The sequence below is a fragment of the Neospora caninum genome, chromosome VIII (genome assembly GCF_000208865.1).
Source record: "Neospora caninum Liverpool complete genome, chromosome VIII".
NCBI classification, from domain to species: Eukaryota; Apicomplexa; class Conoidasida; order Eucoccidiorida; family Sarcocystidae; genus Neospora; species Neospora caninum.
In genome coordinates this window covers 3,897,851-3,915,365 of record NC_018395.1, presented here as the reverse complement: position 1 = coordinate 3,915,365, position 17,515 = coordinate 3,897,851, and the positions used below count along the sequence as shown (strand labels likewise).

General features: G+C 54.6%; 2 protein-coding genes across 2 annotated transcripts; one reads left to right on the top strand and one right to left on the bottom strand.

The window, feature by feature from the left end:
* Positions 1-1,132: 1,132 nt before the first annotated feature.
* On the bottom strand, positions 1,133-5,177 carry NCLIV_034990 (Transketolase, pyridine binding domain protein,related; the record flags this gene model as incomplete). Its single annotated transcript, XM_003883700.1, has 5 exons — positions 1,133-1,306; positions 1,800-2,210; positions 2,734-3,065; positions 3,727-3,877; positions 4,794-5,177. 5 exons carry the CDS (start codon positions 5,175-5,177, stop codon positions 1,133-1,135), a joined length of 1,452 nt encoding a protein of 483 aa, XP_003883749.1.
* A 3,402-nt stretch (positions 5,178-8,579) lies between these two features.
* On the top strand, positions 8,580-17,254 carry NCLIV_034970 (hypothetical protein; the record flags this gene model as incomplete). The annotated part of the gene is made up of 13 exons (XM_003883699.1): positions 8,580-9,276; positions 10,003-10,445; positions 10,811-10,929; positions 11,624-11,681; positions 12,263-12,379; positions 12,750-12,896; positions 13,363-13,686; positions 14,274-14,380; positions 14,719-14,836; positions 15,270-15,419; positions 15,900-16,009; positions 16,460-16,553; positions 16,793-17,254. 13 exons carry the CDS (start codon positions 8,580-8,582, stop codon positions 17,252-17,254), a joined length of 2,946 nt encoding a protein of 981 aa, XP_003883748.1.
* Between the last annotated feature and the right edge of the window lie 261 nt (positions 17,255-17,515).

The window sequence follows — 17,515 nt, the reverse complement described above, 5'->3', positions numbered from 1 at the left end:
GGGAGCGGAAACAAAGTACCAGACTTCCACCTAAACGAGAGAGCGCCTGCTGGGAGTCTCGAGAGGGCGGGTGAAGGAATGAGAGGCTACACAGCCGCGGCCGTGGATGAAGGCGGAACTAGTAGGGGGGATGCCGAAAAAAAGGGGAAGGGAACAGGCTCTACAGGGTGCTATTCGGAACACGGTTCAAGTCTTTGGGCAGACTGGTTGGAGACAGCATCGTTGAAACCATTGGAGGAACAAGAGAGCAAAACGTTTTTCTCTCACATCAGGCATGCCAGGGGCTCGCGAAAGTGGGAAGGGAAAGCGACAGTCGCAGCCGATGGACGGCAGACATGGACGCTATGCAAGAGCCAGGGACAACGCGACAGGAAACCCCGTGCACTCCTGGCCCACACGGAAAGACATTCCACGACAAAAACACTCGTCGGCGAGTCTAATCTCTTTACCCGGAAACAAACAACTCCACTCCGACCGCGTAAGGGCCTTGCACTTCCAGCTCACAGAAAACGTTTGCAAACAAAACGTCATCCCGTCAGAAAATAGACACACGCGCGACAACAAACAGTCCGGCACGCACAGCCCTACACACGCATGCGAAACTGCAGGTATAGATCCATGCAACAAACAAATGCGGAATGTGCGCCGTGAGCGCGAGACCAAAACGTTCTGAACGAGACAAAGGCCCTCTTGTAACATTGCGGGCGAACTGAATCAGGTACGAGTTGCTTGGGAGACAAAACGTGACGATTTCGTTGAGGTGTCTCCGCCTCGTGCCATCTTCTTTGTGATTCTGCTTCCTTCGCGGTTTGCCTCTTGTGGCCTTTGGCGAGGCGGCAAAACTTGGACGTTCTTCACACAGCCTCCTTCCAGTGGACTCAGGCCCGCAGGGACACGCGTTTTCACGTCTTCTTTGGTGCCGCCAATTCGGGTTCGGATGTCGCCAGATTGAGGGAACTGCACATGTTCACCGGAACTCTCGACGCAGCCCCAGCGGCTCCCGTATCGCCTACCCTCTCTGTCGCGCCGCGAACGTCCTGCCTTCCCCTGTTGTTCTCGCCTCGTCCTCGATGCCGGTTGCCCTTGACTGCGTCGACTGTTGGTGTGACTTCCATGAAAAGCTCGTGAGAGTCTACGCCTGTTTCGGCAGGCCGCGCTTGGACGCTAGCCACAGAGCAGAGTTCACCACGTCTTGCGGGGTTACGATCGTCGCCTCCTCCAGCTTAGCCGCATACGGCGTGGGAATGTCTTTCGTTGCTAAGCGAATGGGAACCTCAAGCAAATCGTCGGCACAATTCTCCATCACCTGCACAGCCGAGAAGCACCGCAAGGCCCCGGGAAGATGATGTCAACGTTCTCGAGATTCCATGAGGGAAACTGCTTATCAGTGGAGCACACGCGCGGACTGGAGACACACACGTCAGTGAAAGGCTATCCACTTTGCCATTCCACGCCTCGCGATGCCAACTGCTTTTTCTCTCGCCAGCTCCAGGCCAACGCGGTACCGAGATCAAACGCATGTCGCACACCCCGCATGGCCTCTACGCATGCTTCAGGGGGAGCCACCGTTCGCCGTGTCTGGAGCCACATATGGCGATGGAGAAGCAATTCAGATAGCAAAGAAAACACACAGATCTCCACGCTTACATATACACAGACATAATCCATATAAACATATATATATATATATATATATATGTATATATCCTTGTATGCTTACAAACACATAAAACATGTTTGCATGTCAATCTATATATTTATCTATGTAGGAGACAAGGGCGTGTTTCGTTGGTATATACCTGAGTAAATATTTCGCCGCCAATCCCTCCTGTGCGGCTGCTTTCATCGAGAATGATGCATCGTCCAGTCTTTTTGACGCTGGCGCGAATGGTCTCCATGTCGAGAGGTTTCAGAGAAATGAGGTCGACGACTTCCGCAGATAAGCCGAGTTTCTCAAGTTGCTGCGCGGCCTCGAGGGCGACGTGGCGGAGTTTGCCGTAGGCGAGCACAGTGATGTCGGAGCCCTCTCGGGCGATTTCGGCCTTGTCCAGGGGGAGCGTGTACGGGAGCAGCGGGATTTCTTCCTTGATGTTGTAAGTCAAGACATGCTCGAAAAAAACCACCGGGTTGTCTTCGCGAATGGCGGACTTTAGCAGACCGCGCGCGTTGTAGGGCGTCGAACACGCGACAATCTTGAGCCCCGGCACTGCCTGAAGAGAAGAGTATTGAGTCGTGAGAAAGCAGAACAGCAAAAGAAAGCAGATACACGAGCGCTCGCACATCGAGAGCGAAACGGAGGGCGAAACACCCCACGAACAGCGACGCGGAGACGAACAGACACAGGGAAAGGCGGCTGAGAAAGGAGGTTCAAAAGAGCGAAGGGCCGAACTTCCCGAGAACGGAACATCTGGCGACCCGGTCGAGACCCAGAGGCGTGTAGGTTGATCAGAGGTTACGAAACAAAGACCAGCAAACACAGGGACAACACCCCTCAACGTGTATGACTGCGGGAAAACAAAAACGAACGATATACGTATATACATATACATATCTAAATGTATTTAATATTGGTAACCGCGTATTAGCCGTTTGCGCTCGAGGGCCCTCCCTGGCTATTTCCCATCTGTGGGCTTTCTGGCCGCGCGTTTCCCGATCACCTTCCCCTTCTCGCTTCCGCGGACTTGGCGCTCTTTTCTCCCCCCCCCACCCCCCACCCCCACCCGCCTTGCTTACCATGAGGTATGCCTCGATTCGCTGAGAGTGTTCGGGGCCCAGTTGCTTGCCGACACCGCCGGGGCCGCGAATGACGACCGGGACGTCGAAGGCGCCTCCACTGGTGTATCGCACCATGCCGGCGTTGTTGGCGATTTGGTTAAAAGCGAGGAGAAGAAACCCCATGTTCATCCCCTCGACAACTGGTCGCAGGCCGTTCATCGCTGCGCCGATCGCCATGCCCGTGAAGGTGTTCTCGCAAATCGGCGTGTCCATACACCTGAAGTTGCCAAACCGCGCGTGGAAATCCTTCGTCACCTTGTACGAGCCGCCATAGTGCCCTACATCTTCACCTAAAATGTCGCAAAGTGCACAAAGAAACACCAAACAACTCCACCTATCTGCATGCAATCACTGATGCACAAAGCTCTCTCTCTCTCTCTCTCTCTATATATATATATATATATACACACATATATATATATATACATATATATATATATATATATACATATATATATATATACATATATATATATATATATCTGTGTGTTATGAGAGAGAGATAGGTGCACATGTTTGTACATGTGGATGTGACGGTGTAAATGGAAACAGGAGACATTGTGTATGCATGGATACGTAAGCCTAGGAATCTTGCATATCGATAAGGCGTCAATGCAGGTATCAGAACGACATGGAGGTCTTTCTGGTAGTCTTGTCGGTGTCAAGGGAAGAGTGAGGAACGACGAAGCGTAAGAAGAAGAGAACAAAAAATGACGATGAGCTATGGCATGTATACACAGGGCGTGTGGTTTGGGGCAATTCGGAGTCGAGTGTCAGGCCTGTCTCCGGATTGGGCATGTGCTTGAGTTGTGGCAGGAACACGTGAGCGCATGTGGACCTTTGAACGTTCCGGGACCATCACCTCGAAGCGCCACACACTGGACCTCAAACCGTTCCGAAAAAGATTGACACAAACTGTCTTATGAATGCTTTAATTCTTTGCATGCTTACCCATGACGCACACATTGGGATCTCGCGCGAGTTCTTCGGCCAGCGCCATGTGGAGCGCCTGGTAGAGTGACCGTTCCACTTTCCAATCTTTCACGCTTTTGCCGTTCACGAATTCGCCGTCGACGACGGCCTCTTGGATTTGCACAGGCAGCTGAGGAGGCAGAACGGGAGGAGGAAACGGCACACGAAATGAGAAAGACGCAGCGAACAGACACGAGAGGAAAACAAAGGGGGTCATGGGCGGAAAAAGCGCGAGGCAGCCAGCGGCGCGGGCTAAGCAAACGAAACGTGGATGCAGACCACACGGGAAAGCGCGCGACGCCGAGGAGCGCGAGGCCGAACGCCACACGATGACGAGTCGACAGAAGAGAAAACACATGAGGAGAGCTGGACAGGAAGACGAAGCACGAGATGAAGAAAGGGAAGAAGAAAGCCAAACGGACACACATTCGCGACAAGAGCAAGCGTCTGAGGAATCGACAGCCGGGTCGACCCACGGCAGCAGGGACGCCTGCAACCAAAGAGAGATTAAGGAAGAAGGGAAAGAACGAGGACTCTGTCAGGGATGATGGTAGATTTTTTTATGTCGTGCCAGAGACGGAGTCGAAAAGGCGAGACAAAGCAGACAGAAAAGATGAGGGGTATTGAGGATGAGAGGCGATTGCTCAGCGGGAAAGGAGAAGCAAACCAAGTTGATCGGGAAAAAGCGGAGAGAGACAGGAAACAGATTCACCCAAGACGAGAAGGCTTCTGGGGACACGGGGCGACACAAAGGGCTGCGACGCGCTGGAAGCAAGGAGCGAACACGGTACAGACGAGAAAAACAGGTTCCCGTGAAGACGGAAGAAGCGAGCGCTATAGAAGATAGAAAGAACCGCTCGAGAAAGAGCGACAGCCAGAGAGGGACGCGACAGAGACAAGTGCATAGACACTCAGTGATTCTGCCTCGACGGATCGTAGCAGTCAAGGCCTTAGCCTGCGCTCCGTTATTTGCCTAGAGATTTCGTCTTCTCGTTCCTCCCTCGCCCCGCCCCCGTGATACGCCTTGCGCTGTCATTCGTCCTTACCCGCTGTGAAGACGCCGCTTCCAACGGACTTCCGGCGGAGAGCCTGTCCATCTGTGACACGGACGCCGAAGTCGACAGAGAGGCCGGCGAACCAGAAGACGGAGCAGAAGGAGAAGACGGAGAAGAAGGAGAAGCAGGAGAAGAAGGAGAGATGGAGGAAGAAGGGAAGTTCAGGACATGCCTCGGCGCAGGCTTGACGAAGGCGAGAGGCAGATGGTTGGTAGGCTGGGAGGCGGCGCGGGAGGCAGGAAACACGGGAGAGCCGATGGAGGGTGGAGACAGTTGATGGCCTACAGCCCAGTCGAAGGAGACAGGAAGAGACACCCCACACAGGGCAATCGCGAAAGCGAGGGAGAGGAGAGAGGAGGCGTCGCGCTTCGCCATCGTGAAGGGTCAGGGACGTCAACACTTGTAGAGGAGGGAAACGTCACAGTCCGTCTCGTATCCTTATCGAGAATTTCCCGAGATGTACCATTCATCTACAAACACAGGGCGTTCCATGCAAATATATATATATATATATATATATATATAGTCTGTATGTAAATACGGGTGAATCTGTAGAAAATAACGTGTTTGTCGAGACGCATTAGACGAGCGTAGAGTTAGGCGAGTACAGAGGATCGAGACGGACGGAAATGGGGAGTAAGGTGTTTCGATCTCCACAGAACGGTGAACAGATAGAATGGTCGGGATCGATTCATCGGCGACTCTCTCTGTGTTTGCGATTGATTGAAGGCGCTTTCGAGGCAGAGGCCAGGGGTGATATATCCAGGAAAAGCGACAGTTGAAAGCAGGTTCTCAGATGCGTTTCTTTCGTTGTTCAACAGACGAGAAAACCAGCTGAGCTGAAGAAGTGAGATGCGAGTTGGGAGGGGAAAACGAGGAGAGGCGGAGCGGAATGTAGAAGGAAGAATTGAAGGAAAAGTCGGCGTCGAAAGGAGAAGAAGACGTACGCAGAGAAAACAAAGACCCAGAGCCGGCTGAGAAGACGGCCTGACGACGAAATACGCCCGCACAGATCGCGCCTTTCGCACTGAGGGAGGAACGGCGAAAACGAAAAGAGGGAAAGGGAAAGGAGAGAGAGATGGGCTTTTTGGAACGCCTCAAGGGAGTTAGAGATTTTTCCCAAGTCGGAAAAGATCCACGAATTCAAGGTTGCGCAGAAAGCTCGGTTTTTTGCAGCGAAAACAGATGGGAGAGACGGACACGAGGCGCTCAGGAGTCAGGCGAGACGAAGCAAAGTTTACGGACGACAACTCCGATTCGGAGTGCTCGAGAATTTGCAAGAAAGACTGCCTCGTGGAAAACGAAAGAAAACGTGCGCGACGTGGCCTTTACACACGCGGCGTCCAACGTCTCGACTGGCTGTCAGAGGAGACACGCGAGAAGGGGACTTGTCGCGCACTGCCGTTTTCGTCTCCTTTTGAAAGATCGGAATGGGCGTTTATTTGGTACTCGAGCTCTGCAGATCAAAACATTTCTTCAAGAATCACCAGCACAAGACGGACCTTGCCTCTCGGGCCGTCGAGACAGACAAAACAGACAACGCCGCTTTTCCCTCCACTTCCGTCTCGGAGGTTTGGACGGGGGGGAGGGCGAAAGGGAGACAGAAGACAGAGACACACACTGGATGAGGAGACGGGGAGAGACCAAGGCGGCGAAGGCAAGGAGAATTCCCTCTCAGAGAGGACAGATGTAGAAGAAAGGAAAATCAGAAAACTCTGAAACACTGGAAACCCAAAGACAGCAGGTGCGCAGCTGCACAGTACGCGTCAGGTGTCTCCGGTTACTTGAGAGAGTCTCCACCTTCGCGTATATACGCCGGGGCGATTTCGATTTTTACGCAGGGAGAGAGGAGAGAAAGGCGGCGAAAAGCAGAACGAGAGAAGAGAAATGCGAAAGAACCGGACGGAAAGAAAACAACCTGGATAAAGAAGAAGAAAAAAGTTCGAGAGAAAGGCGGATTTTGGAACGAAACTTTGGAACACACCAGAGAGGGAGACGAGAGACAACTCGCCAGGGGGTTTGAGAGCGAGTCCTCGAGTCCACGAGAGTGCACACAGAGAAGAAATTTCACCCTCTCAACAGGACGAAGACACTCTTCTCGTAGAGAAAAAGTCGTAGACGTTTCTCAGCAACAAATTCGTGTCAAAGACGAGAAACACGCCTCCATATACTGTAGAAAGGTTCACACAGAAGGCCGCGCAGAACTGGCCTTCCACAGTGCTTGTCACACAACGGGGCCTCGAGGCCACGTGTGGCGCGCTCACGCTGCCTGCGAGACGCGACCGGTTGGATGTATACACCTGGGGGAGATCTCAGTTGCCGTTCTTGCCGAAAATAGCTCCTACCCTTCACGCTGACACAGTCGCATACGGAAAGGCGCAGTCGTTGAGAAAGACGCCTTTCAAGTCCGAGGGCTTTTTTGCCGCGAGAAAAACCGCCGACGAGGTTTCGCCAGCAACGCCGTGCAGGCTGAGGCGAGGCCTGGAGAAAGGCGAGCAGACAGGCAGCCTAGAACCCTGCTTCTGGTTGTCTGGGACGTCTCTGTTTTGAGGCGGAGAAGCGAGGAGAAGAGAAGCGACTGTTTGCCGAAAGTGGAGAGGCGGAGAAGTCCGAGGGCGCCAACAGGGAGACGGCAAACCAGGAGCGAGTGGCAGAAAGAAGATGGACTCTGCTAGGCATCTGTGCACCGCTCAGCGGGGCAGTGTCGAAGCAGAGGTATCTGTATGTATGTGGAGATAACGGATCTAAAAATCTGAAGTGAACGCGCTTCGAAGCAGAGAAATGAAGAAGGCGTCTTTCTGGACTTTCTGGTTTATCTGTCTAGATGGGAGGGGGGGTGAGGGGGAAAAGGTGAAAGCAGAGAACTCAGAATCTCTGCGTTTTTCGACCGCAGGAAATTGGTGTACGGGAGACTGGCAGGTGTATACGCGACGGCACATGCTCTTTAACTTTCACAGGAGTAAACGAGGGTTTAAAGTGTTTTTTTCCCGGCCGTTTTCCAGAGATTCTTCCCTCTTAAAATATGTTTGGAGCGTTAAACAATGCCGATTTTAAAACTTTTTCTCGTCTCTTCTCTGCTCTACTTTCCCCGTCGCCTTTTTGCGCATGTCTCCTAGCCTCGCTCTCGCGCAAAGACAAGTTCCCGCGATTTCTTTCCCAGTCAAGCAACACAGCTGTTCTTCCTCGTTTCCTTTCCACTTTCCTTACTCCTGCCGAGAGAGGTAGCTCTTCTTCTGTGCGACACGCGTCATATCCCTCTCTGCCTCACGTACCCTCCCGCTCGCCGTTCTTCTCATTCTCTGCCTCATTCTTCTTTTTCTCAGCCTCCTTCTAGTCCTTTTTCCTCCTTCTTCTTGTTCTCTTCTTTTTCCCTTTCCCCCTCTTGTTTCTCTTTCTTCCTCTCTTTCCTTCTTCGACGTCTTCCTCTCCTTGGCCTCCCCCTTCGTTCACTTCTTCGTCTGTCCCGTCGTTTGGTTTTGCATTTGCAAAAAAGCGACTTCGACGGCAGTTGAACAGGAACCGCTCGAGGCTGATGGTGCTGCGCTCCCGTGCATCCGGGCAGAAGAGAGCTTTCGAAGCGGAAGAGGGAATCCGAGAGAGTCCAGGGCGCCGTGGACAGCTTCGAGACAGCGCGTCAAGAACGACTTGCCGAGAGACACAATGTGCCGTTTCTGGCAAACCGATCTCTGAAGCAAAAAACAACCAGACCAGGCAATCTCTCTGACCAGGCAATCTCTCTGACCAGGCAATCTCTCTGACCAGGCAATCTCTCTGACCATGGAGAGAGCGCCTGATCACCCTCTCGGTGGAGGGGAACGAAGGAGAGCGCACACGCTACCGGTGGACGAGGAAACTCGGCCTTGCTCCTCGTTCTTCTCCTCTGCATCTTCTTCCTTTTCTTCTTCCTTCTCGTCGTCCTCTGGTTCTTCCTCCGCGTCCTTTTCCCAACCGACCTCTGCATGTTCTACGTCTTCTCAGACGCGTCGTGTGTCCCCTCAGTCACCTTCAGCCTCTCGAAAACTCGTGTCTCGCGCGTATCCTTCTTCCTCGTCTTCCTCTTCGTCATCTTCCGCTTCGTCATCTTCCGCTTCGTCATCTTCCGCTTCGTCGTCTTCCTCTTCGTCGTCTTCCTCTTCGTCGTCTTCCGCTTCGTCGTCTTCCTCTTCGTCGTCTTCCTCTTCGCCGTCTTGCTCTTCATCTTCTTCTTCCTCGTCTTCGTTTCCGTCTCGGGATGCGTCCACGTCTTGGACTTCTTCCCCTGCGCCGCCACCTTCGGCGAGGTCGGCCTCTGCAGAGGTCGTGTCGCAACTCTTTTTGCTTCTCCGCTGCAATCGAAGCAAGGCAGTGACGAGTGTTCTCAAGCGCCTGGATCCCAAGACGTACGTCGACGCCAGAGACGCCGGCGGCCACACGCTCCTTCACTGGGCTGCGCTCTGTGGCGAAATCGCCGTCATGAAAAGGCTTCTCGCAAACGGTAAGCACAAGCACCCAGAAGTCGTGATAAAGACGGTTTGCTGAACACAGCCAGAGGCAAGCGAAGAAGCGAATGAGCAGAGGAGGAAACGGGAACGGGTTGGGATGATGTGAGGGAGGCGCACGTCCAGTCCCGAAGGGCGAAGGAACTACGGGAAAACGGGACCTGCTCTCTCAGGGCCTACGCTCGGGCGGTTCAAAGAAGGAAGGGTAGACCGGCGCTCTGTTCAAAACGAGGAACGATCTTACCAATTCCATCTTATGCTTGTCAGTTCGCGTCTCTGCCGCCTGGACGTTTCGACGTCTCTTCTTGTCGGCTTTTTGTCCCGCGTGTCGTGCCTGTCTACGATCGACTGCTTCGTTTGCGGCTCGCGAAATCAGTCCTCTTCGCTCTCGTGCCCGATGTGTCATTCTTCTGATTTTGTGGTCTTCCCCGCCTCCTGTTGGCTTCACATACGCTCTCATCCGTTGCTGTTGCGAGAGGCGCGCGTCTTCGTCCCGTTTCTTCCGCGTGTGGGTCTCGCTGCCGCCTTGGATCTTGTGCACCTGAACAAACTCGCAGCTGCGTCTCCTGGCCGCCTTCCTTTCTTCTGTCCCTGCGCGTCCTTCTCTCTTTTCCGTTTTTTCGTCCGATGGTCTGCCGCTTCTGCAGACTCTCTTTCTCTCATTTCGCTTCCAGCATTCCTCACCGCAGTTTCGCACCCTGCCTTTGTGTGCGTCGTGCCAGGAGCGAACCCCGACGCTCGGTCCCTCTCTACCCTCCAAAGCCCGCTCATGTGGAGCATCATACGCGACAATGTCGTCGCCATGCGGATCCTCCTGGACGCTCTCGAATCGTACCCTTGCGCTTCCTCCTCTTCTTCCTCTTCTTCCCCCTCTTCCTCTTCTGCTGCCTCTTCTTCTTCCTCTTCCTCTTCTTCTTCCTCTTCTTCTTCGGGGTTGCTCGCTCCACGTTCGGGCGTCGGTGAGCTGCGGGGAGGCGAGCGCGCGGAGGCCGACGCCAACTGGGGCGCGCGAGGCCGCGACAGCAAAGGGGCGACCTGTGCGATTCTGGCGGCTCAGAACAACTGCAGAAAGGCTCTCCTTCTTCTGGTTCGCCGTACGGGGAGACGATGCCTCGACGAAACGGATGAAAACGGATGCACTCCAGCGCACTGGGCGGCCTTCAAGGTACGGTCTCGGGGCAGGGAATGAAGATCGAGAAGGCAAAGAAGCCTGAGAGGAGAGGGAGAACCCAGAGACGCGCAGACGAGAGAGAGGGACACAGGGGGACAGGAACGGGAACCGATACACGTGTAACGGAACTTCAAGCGGGTCACTCTGCATTAGACAAAACAAAAAAGCTGGGAGAGGCACGACTTGGTGCGGTGTGCAACGCTCGTGTGGATGGATGGCACCAACGTGGACGTGCGGACAAATGGACCAAAATCGCGAAACGATGGTGATTTCGCGTTGTGGTGCCGTGCACCGTGGCAGGGTTGCTCGGCAAGTCACGCCTCCCGTTCGGTACTTGTCCGTGGATCTGTGTTTTTCAGAATCATGTCGACATCCTGCGGCTGCTGCACTACCTCGAGGCAGATTTCACGTCAGTCGACGTCTTTGGCTGTCTTGCGCTTCACCGGGCTGTTGAGGCTGGCCACCTCGAGGCGTGCCGGTAGGTGCCTAAAAGGCGGGGAAGAGGAGACAAAATGCAAGCTGAGGACGAGACATAACCAGATTTAGGAAGGGCGGAGCGGAAGGAGCAAAGCGATAAAAAGACAGGAACGAGAAAGCAAATCCAGGAGATTCTGGGCGCCGTGTCGCAGAGGCGGCGACGCCCGGCAAAGGCTGGGGCGTGAAAAGAACGGCGAGGCGAGAGGGCTTCCAGTTTCACGTTTCGTTTGCATGTCCAGCCTACCCTCTTTGCACAAGGAGAGATTGCATGGACGCTGTATAGATATGGTTTTACTTTGGGAGGGCCTTATGCAAGGCTCTCTCACGTGACGCACCCGCAGTTGGTTTAAGCTACAGAAGAGTCGAGAATTCCGCACACGTCCCAGGCGTTGCCCGCGGTGATCCAGATGCGCTGTAGGGCCAGAGCGGAAAGCGCGACGAGCACCGCACCCGAAATCAAGGAACCAAAAAACGAAACAAAGAGCCAGAGAAAAGAACGAGGTGGTAGATGCGCGTACACGCCGAACTTGCTCCCCCTCTCTGGATATGCGTTCTCTGTATTGAACCCCTGGTTTCTCCAGAGAATGCACCGTGAAACGAGAAGTAAAGGAAGAGGAAAAGATGCGCTGCCACAACCGAGCAGGGGGGCGTCTGAGAGTGGTGACGTACTTTCGTGTGACCCTTGATTTCCTCAGGGTTCTCGTGGACGAGTGCTTCGTCAGCAAGAACGAACGAAACACGAAATCGAACGTGGTGAGGTTCTCTCTCCCCCGTCTCCGTTTCAGCCGCTCTGTCCGCTATCGGTCGCTGTGTCTTACCTTCTCTCTCCGCGACCTTTTCCCGTTGCGCATTTGAGTCAATCTCACTGACTGTTCGCGTCTGTGCTTTTGCGTCGCACTCCCCGGCTCGCTGCGCCATCGCTTCCTGCCTTTTCGTCTTCGCCTCTCAGCCGTGCGTGCCGCCTGAAAGGCTCCGAGCATCATCCCCCCGATGCACGCCTTCGCCCAGCGTCTCAAATGCGTTCTCATTTTCCGTCTTGCCTGTGTCGCCCTATTCGTTATCTCTCCCATCTCTCTCTCCTCTGTCTCGCCCTGTGTTTTCTCTTTCTTTCGTGCTTTCTCTCTCCTCTTCACCGTGTTCTCTCTTTTGCGTTTGATCCCCCCCCCCGGTTGAGACGATGCGCCATGAGCGTCGCAGCCCACGGCTTTTCTCAGCCTTCTCGCTTTGCCTGCTTGTCGCCTCTCCGCCTCCACCCTTTCTGGTCTCTCCTCGAGGCCGTAAATTGTCAGTCTCGCATCCGGGAAATGCCTGTTTCTTTTCGCTTCCCCGTGCAGAGCGCCGTTGAAATCGCCGAGGCTCTCACGCCACCCCGGCCTGATCTCATCGCGTTTCTCCGGTCACCTTCTCCAGGGCGAGGCACAGACTTGCCTCTCCTGAGCGCCGACGACCAGGTACGGAAGGCTGCAAAAGCCTGGAACAACCGAAACAGACTCATGGACGGGAGTACCCAGTCCGCGGGCTTCAGCCGAGGACTGTCTCTCAATAACTATCTGACGTCTTCCATGATACGCATGTCCAGGCAGTCCCAAAGCATATGAGGTGAATCATGCACTTGGCAGCCAGGCAGCCTCTACGCATGCGTCCCCCGGTCAGTCAACTGTATGCCCGTGTGTCGGTTGGGCGTCTTTTTGTGAGGCAAAAAGAAGGGAGAAAAAGAAGGGAAACGAGAAACGCAGACGCAAGCACAGCGCGGTGAAAGCTGGGGGCGCCGTGCCTGAATCGTTGATGGAGCGGTCGTTCTCGATGCCTCTTTTGCGTCAGGAAGGCAATTCGCGCACGTGCCAGCGCCTGAGGAGAATCACGAACCTCTGCTGCAACTGGAGTGAAGCAGTGCAGTACAAATGGCCGTCAGCCGCCGCCTTCGCCTGTCTCCTTCTCATGATCTACACCGCGAAAACCATCCTCTCGGTACGAACCCACTCTCGCCCGGAAATAAGCAACGCCTGTGCGTGGGTGGCGAGGCTGGAGAAGAGTGTCCGTGTTCCCTTTGGCTCGAAAGACTGCTTTCTCTCTGTTGCGGGAGAAACAGCCTTCATCTCGCGTATTCTTGTATACTGTACAACCGTGAGTATATCTCTGTGCGTTGGCGTGTACGCAGATACAAGCAAATGCGTCTGCATGCTCATATGACATACCTATGTATCTGTCCATCTGTCTATATATGTGTCTATCTATCTATCCATGTATATATATGTATATATGCTTGTGCGTCTCTTCGTGCCTATCTTCCCTTGCCTTTACAATATGTTGTCCGTCCCTTTTTTTGTGTAATTCTAGAGATGCTTACCTTCCACCTTTAGGGGTCGTTCAGGTGTAGCCGCTTCTGGGTTCTGCCACATGGACAGTGTGACGCCCTTTTGTCTTTGTTTTCCAGCAGATGCATCCGTCCACTGGAGCGTCGCTGTTTTCCTTCTCTTCGCCCTCCGCCGCCCCCGGCTTCTCTTCCTCTTCCGCGGGCGCGGTGCGTGAATCGCGTTCCGCTGACCGGCTCCAGGCTCCTGGCCTGCTCACGCTGTACTGCCGTCGTTTCCCTCTCCTTAGTCGCGTTGCATCTTTCTTCTTCTTTCTCGTTCTTGGCGACACTGTCTTTTGGCTAGCATGTGCAGACCTCGCCCTCTTCCTCCTCCTCCTCCTCTCGGATCCAGGAACGCTCCCCAAGCGGCGGCGGGGCACAAGCGCCGTCGAGGAGCTCATGGAGGTACGTGGGGAGGGGCGCCTGCGAACCGCGTATGGGAAGAACCGCGTGCGGTGGGGATACTCTCTGGACGTTTGCAGAGAAGTGTCGGGAAACAAGGGAAACGCTCGACACCAGTGGGGGCGATATATCGGGGCGCCAAACAGCAATGCGAATGTGGGGTTTTAAGGCGGGGCAGACGGCACACGAGCGAAGAACGGAGACACCCTCGCGGATCCCGGAAGAGACAGACTGGGCCGCGATGGAGTCGACAGACGCTTTCCACGCGCAAGGTGAATCGCACAGGAGTTTGTGCAGAGAGGGCCAGAGTGGCCGTGGCGAATCTCCCTGTGCAGACCGGCAAACGGGAAGAAAAACGAATCGCCAGAGAGTCTGGAAGCGCGATGTTGCAAAGCGCGGTTTATCGAAGTTGCGTCTCGCTCCTTCGCTTGTTGCCCTGGGGTGCTGACACGGAAAACGTCAAGGATGGGGATAAACGGAAGCGAAGGGGGAACGAAGGCCGGAGGGACGCCATTATGAGAACCCGCCGGCGGTGGGAGACCCGCACGCCGGTAAAACCGTTTCCTGGGATATGTTTCCGTTGCGTGCAGATTCTCGACAATCCTCAGACGCATGCAGACACCCTCGCAGCACTCGACCTCGACCGTCTTTGTCGCACGTGCTGGATATACCGCGCTTTGAGGACGAAGCACTGCTTGTAGGTTCTCCACCGTGTTGCCGCACTCTTCCGCCTGCGCTTGAGAACGCCGCCCTCGGGGAAGCTGTCGCTGGTTTTCCCGTTGTTCTGCATCTTTTGGTTTCCACGTGACTCTGCCGAACCTGTCGTCTGCTCGGGAGCATCGTTGTTCGACGTAGGGGCGCGTGCCTCGTCTGTATGTTTGTTTCTCTGCTTCGCCGCGCTTGCCTTCCGCACTGGACGCACATGCGTCCGTGATGGGTTTCTTCACGTGTCTGAATGGTGTTTTCGCCTATCCTGTCTCTTATTCGCCTCTGTTTTTCTGTGCCTGCCTCGATTCGCTCTTGGGTTTTCTCCAGCGTCTGCAATCGTTGCGTGGAGGGCTTCGATCACCATTGCGTTTGGGTGTACAACTGCGTCGGCGCTTTGAACGCGCGCCTCTTCACGTCCTGGCTGCTCGTCCACACTCTCGCCCAAGTAAGGCCTTCGGCGAAACTCTGCGGGAGTCTCCTCTGGCCTTGGAAGCGGCTACGTGCGTTTCCCCGGGTTCCACGCAAACGCCTGGAGCTGAGTCGGGTTCAGAGCACATCGATGCATCGCTCAGGCCTCGGTGGAAGTGTCGTCCTGTTATTCCCCTGGTCACGTCGGATGCGTTGTTTGGGGCGAATGCTTCCAATACCCTGTCGTCCTCCCGTTATTTGTCGCCGGCGCTTCCGGCCCTCGCTTCTTCCGCTTGCGCTCGTCTGGATCCTCTCTAGTTGGCCTTTCCTCGTCCTTCCTGCGTCGTCCTCTTCGTCTCGTCCTTCGTCGCGCCTCTCGTTCTTTCCGTCCTTCTCTTCCTTCTCGTTTCTCTGCCTTTGTCCACCGGCTCGTCTCTCCCATCGTGTCTCTGTTTCAATCCGCGCCTCAGATAGTGCACCTGGTCTGTTGCCTCGCGTGCCTCTCTCTCGGCCCCGACGCGACTGACCTCGCTGAGGACTGGCTGCATGCGCGCAGCCCTCGTCGCGCCCTTCTCCTCCTCGTGAGTCTCCTCTTCTCTGTTGTTTCCACTCGACGCACGGTGAGGTCGGTAGCAATAACCTATACATCTAGATATGTATATCTATATATATATATATATAAATATATATATATATATATACATCAATATATATATATATATAGAGAGAGAGAGAGAGGGCGAACGCTGCGTCCGTGGGTATAGACATATATACAAGCGAGGCAGTGGACGCTGCCGCTGCATCGAAGAAGCAGGCGCACCGTGCATCTGTCCTGAAGAGAGACACTCTTCTACGAAACATCCCCGTAGAGGCCAACATATCGCGAACGTAGCATGGTTCAAGCAACGTCATATATATATATATATATATAAGTCTGTGCAGATCGACGTGTCGCTCTCACTGTGGCGAGTTGTACATACATACTGACTCAGAGCCACAGATACCAAGGCAAACATGGCAATCTCGCCGTGACTCACGCACGGAAAGCCATCGATATCCACAACCCGTTTCGATGTCTTCGTGGGCGGTTTCCTTCGCAGGTTGTCTTGCTCCACGTCTTTTCCCTCTGTCGTCTGAGTGTTTTGGTGTTCGGCCACATGCGGAACATTGCTCAAAACATTACTGCGAACGAGGTTCTGAATCGCGGAAGGTCAGTTTTCCGTTTCCCTCCCCGGCCTTTTGTCTTTCTTCTTCACTGTGGTGAATCGTCGCTCCTGGCTCCTCGTCAGTGTGTCTGAACGCAATCCGTAGAACGGCTCGTGCCGCCTGTGCCTGTGCACGATCTGTCATCGGTTCTCTTCAGTCTGTCTCATGTCCATTTCTGTCTTTGTTTTCTCTTCACCGTGTGTCCTCCTCGCCCGTTCTCGAGCCTCTCTCCTCGTCTCTCTCGTTTTCGCCGCTTGGGTTCCGAGCAGTCCCGGTCCCGGCTTGTGTCAATGTCGCCGTTGAAACGCGTCATAAACCGCTTCTTCCGTTTTTTGGTCTGCCTCCGCCGCTCGCCTGAGCGTTGCTCGTCTGTTGTCCCCCACTATCCCACCTTCTGGCCCTGAAAAAGAGCTCCTCGTTTTCTGTGATATCTCCTCTTTTGGTTCTCTTGAAGGTACGCTTATCTCTGGCGACCGATTCGAGGACGCAATGGCCGTTGTCAGGGCGCCGGCTCAGGCAGGAAAACGTTCAATCCGTTCTCAGCGGGGGTAAGCACGAGCGATTTTCAAACTCAAAGGACGAGAAACGACGACATGGACAGCGTCGCGCCGTACTGTTCTCAGGTGTGACTTCGAGCTCGCATTTGAGTTCCTCTTCACTCGACGTGTTTTCGCGTTTACTCTCTCCCTCTCTCTCGATTTCTCGCCTTCACTTTGTGTCGGTTCCTCTTGCTCTTGAGTTCTTGTCGCATTGTTTCCTTCTTCTTCGCTCTTTGACTTTTGCGCAGATGTGGAAAAACTGTCTCACCTTCTGGCTGGGGCAGCGCACGATCTACAGCGCCTCCGTTTCGCATGCGTTGCTGCAAGTCTCTCAACTTTTACCTCCTCTCTCGCCGTCCTCGGCGCAGGCTCGGCATCCTCCTCGCGGCCGCTCTCACGCTCCGGCTTCGCGCTTTGTCTCGGTTTTCGCACTCTCGCCGGCTTCCTTTCTCCGGGGGCTCTGGCCTTTCGGACGATCACCGGCGAATTGCCGTGAAGGCGAGGCGAAGCAGAGAGACTCGGACGGGACACGCGACGGTCGAGGCGAGGCGGGGTTGATGGCCGAAGGCGTGGAATTGCGTTTTTTTTCTCAGGACGAGAATCGGCAAAGCAACGCAGATGGGCCGCAGCCTCTCGCGCGCGCAGCCAGGGAAGGGCGAGCGGCTCGAGGCAGTCTTTCCTCTGGGGGAGTCAAAGGGAAAACGACGTGAGGCGCGGCAAAAAACCGGAACCGGAAACAGACGAAAAGATAGGGAAGCGTCAAGAGGAAAGCCCAGGAGCAAACGGGAAAGGCAGGGAGTATAAACGAGAAGAAACGGCAAGGAACGGGAAGGAAAGACAACGGTGGACGCCCGATACGCAGCAGGAAGGGGGTATGCTGTGGGTGCGACTCCTGTAGGGAACCGCGTCACATGGAGCGTGTGACCTGAAGCTTGTAGCGTTTTCCTTTTTGCCCCCGTCTTTCGCCTCTG